This window comes from Fulmarus glacialis, unplaced genomic scaffold, assembly GCF_000690835.1.
Source record: "Fulmarus glacialis isolate BGI_N327 unplaced genomic scaffold, ASM69083v1 scaffold31652, whole genome shotgun sequence".
Taxonomy (NCBI): Eukaryota; Metazoa; Chordata; class Aves; order Procellariiformes; family Procellariidae; genus Fulmarus; species Fulmarus glacialis.
Genome location: NW_009196442.1, coordinates 4,655 through 7,682, shown reverse-complemented (window position 1 = coordinate 7,682; position 3,028 = coordinate 4,655). Strand labels below are relative to the sequence as shown.

Sequence of the window (3,028 nt, the reverse complement as noted above, 5' to 3'; positions counted from 1 at the left end):
AGTGCAGGGGGCCCTTCCAGGCATCCTGCCTGAGCTCCCTCGTGGTGCCGGGCTGCCGCATCCCGTCGTAGCTGGCCAGGTGGTGCGCGATGGTCTCTGGGACGGGTGCTGGCGGCTGGGTGCGCGGTGCTGTGCCTGCCACCCATGGGAGATCTGTGCCCTGGCAGATTGGACCCTGGGCGACCTGGAGCCCTTCGACGTGCACTCCCTGGGCGAGGCGCTGCGCCGGTGTCAGCGCACGGAGACATCCTTCGCGTCCTGCAGGGTAAGGGCTTCCCCTGGCCGCGCTTGGGAACGGGTGGCTGGGCAGGTCAGACACGTTTGGGGGTATTAAAATAAGTCCTGTCCCTATGGGTCTGGCACTCGGCCCCTGCTGCTGACAGCGCTCCCATGCTGGGACACATCCAGAGTGTGGAGAGCGGTGTCGGCTGTCCCAGCCCTTCCATCATGTCTTGTTCTCTCTCCAGAGATCCCCCAGCCGGAGAATTGCCGGAAGCAGCTGCTGCTGGCCCTGGAGTCGCCTGCGGTCCCGCTCCAGAACACGCTTACCCTGCAGTTCCTGCTCCGGCATCTGGGGAAGGTATCGCAGCAGGCCGAGAGCAACAGCCTCCACCCTCGGGCCCTGGGAGAGATCTTCGGCCCCCTTCTCCTGCGGCTGCCTGGCGCCAGGTACGTGAGGCTCTCCGGTTCCAGCCGTGTACCAAGCATCAACCGCTGTGCCTGCCAGCAGGAGGAGTCCAGCCTGTAACAGCAGGTCTGCCCACAGCCCCTGCCTCGCTGCGCGTGGGATTAAACTGCTGGCAGCACACAGAGGTGGGACTCAAAGCCAGGGCAGAGCCCTTGCTTCTGTCTCAGCCTGGGATCTGGCAGCTGGGCTGTGCGCCGGGATGAACCAGCCGACCCCGGCTGCCCTTTTGCCCAGGGGGCACGGGAGCAATGCCAAGTTCTCCCCCACAACCACTGATCTTGGCTCCTCTCTCCCTGCAGCCCAGAGCTGAGCCCTGACTTCTCCGTGCTGTTTCTGGAGATACTTCTGCAGATGAAGGAGTTGGAGCCGGAACAGTTGCCTCCAGGTACTGAGATGCCCCTTCCTTGGGGCCCAAGGTGCTGGCGTTTGTGCTCCATGGGTGTGGAGTCTCTGCCCCTGTGAGCGGGTTGCTGAGGGCGTTTCTGTAGCCCAGCTGTGCCTGGAGGCCGGCTCGAGGTGCTCATCGGCTGCTGTAGATGTGCCTGGAGCAGCTCCTGGCAGCGTGGCGTCCAAGCGGGGCTTCCCAGGACGGTCACTGCAGGGAGGAGGAATCAGTGCTCCGAGGGATTACCGGTGGGGAGCCGGGACTTGCGCTCACCCTGCTTCAACCCTCCTTCTCTTACAGCCTTGCCTCCAAAACCGCCTAAGCCAAAGCCCAGTGCAGCCAGCCTGGCCAACGGGAACAGCGTGCCCTTGCAGGATGCCGAGTGGTACTGGGGTGACATTTCCCGGTAAGGGGGTGGCTGGCAGCTCACATCCTGGATGCCCTGTCCATTGAGTTATCTAGGGGAGCTCTGGTTGCACCTCACAGGCCATGACAATCATGTTCCTCACAGGGAGGAGGTGAACGAGAAGCTACGGGATACGCCGGATGGTACCTTCTTGGTGCGCGATGCCTCCAGCAAGATCCAGGGGGAGTACACGCTCACGCTCAGGTAGAGCACTGGGGTCCCCGAGAGCCTCCGCTGCTCTGGGGTGGAGCTGTCAGCACACGTCCCGGTGCTTACGGCTGCCTGGACGCCCAGCCGTCAGGCTGGTGTAGCGCGCTGGGGTGGTGACAAGTGCCCTCTCTTCCCTCCCCATGACAGGAAGGGAGGCAATAACAAGCTGATCAAGATCTTTCACCGGGAAGGGAAGTATGGCTTCTCAGAGCCTCTGACTTTCGGCTCGGTGGTGGAACTCATCACCCATTACCGGCACGAGTCGCTTGCCCAGTACAATGCCAAGCTGGACACCAGGCTGCTCTACCCCATCTCCAAGTACCAACAGGTGAGGCCTGTGCCACAGGGATGCGGCTGGCCAGCACAGCCTGAACCAGGGGCATTTGCTTGTCCATCCCTGGCCCTTTGGTAGATGACCCCTTCCCCGGTGCTGGGACATTCATTGCTTTGTGGGGTGATGGGGGGGTGTTGTGGAACCAGCTGCCTTGCCGGCGGGCTGCTGTAGGGCAGGAGCAGATCCTGACTGAGGCTGTGCGTATGGCAGGACCAAGTGGTGAAAGAGGACAGCGTGGAAGCCGTTGGGGAGCAGCTGAAGGTCTATCACCAGCAGTACCAGGACAAGAGCTGGGAGTACGACCTGCTGTATGAGGAGTACACGCGCACTTCCCAGGTATGCAGGCACTGCCTTCCCCCTGGGCTGCCCTGACATCCCCTGATCACTGGCAGCCGCACTGCTGTGCACAGAGGAGAGCAGAGATCGGGCACCCGCTGCCCCATTTGTCTGCTCCTGGACTGGAGGGGACTCCCCAGAGAACGGGCCTTGAAGAGGGGGGTATTTTGGCTGCAGCAAGGACAGTGCTGCTTTGGGGAGGGGGAGAGAGGGGATGCGAATGGGCAGAAACCTGCACAAATGCTCCCCCTTCCTCAGCTCTCCCCTCCCTTTTCAGGAGCTGCAGATGAAGAGGACAGCAATCGAGGCCTTCAACGAGACGATCAAGATCTTTGAGGAGCAGTGTCAGACGCAGGAGAAATGCAGCAAGGAGTACATCGAGCGCTTCCGCCGGGAGGGCAACGAGAAGGAGGTGCAACGGTGAGGACGGGGGGTGCTGGTGACCTGCCCTGCTGGGGGAAGGGCTCTGGGGGCTGGAAGGATCATCCTGGCCCAGTGCAGAGCCAAGGCATGCGCAATTGCGTCTCTCCAGCAGCGTGCTGTGGGCTGGAGCTGGCAGGCTGCCTCCTCTGCCTCCCCCACTCTGGCTCACAGCCTAAACCCCCCTCCTTCTCCCAGGATCCTTATGAACTCGGAGAAGCTCAAGTCTCGCATCACGGAGATCCACGA

The 3,028-nt window shown here is 62.3% G+C and overlaps 1 protein-coding gene across 1 annotated transcript in view; it reads left to right on the top strand.

Moving 5' to 3' along the window:
• The window catches only part of PIK3R2 (phosphoinositide-3-kinase, regulatory subunit 2 (beta)), a gene marked incomplete at its 5' end in the record, with an annotated part of 6,990 nt that overhangs the window by 1,898 nt on the left and 2,064 nt on the right, over window positions 1-3,028 (top strand). The window contains 10 exon segments of the mRNA XM_009572200.1: window positions 168-221; window positions 224-265; window positions 468-669; window positions 988-1,073; window positions 1,374-1,479; window positions 1,585-1,683; window positions 1,837-2,017; window positions 2,234-2,359; window positions 2,637-2,779; window positions 2,978-3,026. Of these exon segments, the coding sequence (XP_009570495.1) occupies window positions 168-221; window positions 224-265; window positions 468-669; window positions 988-1,073; window positions 1,374-1,479; window positions 1,585-1,683; window positions 1,837-2,017; window positions 2,234-2,359; window positions 2,637-2,779; window positions 2,978-3,026 (1,088 nt within the window).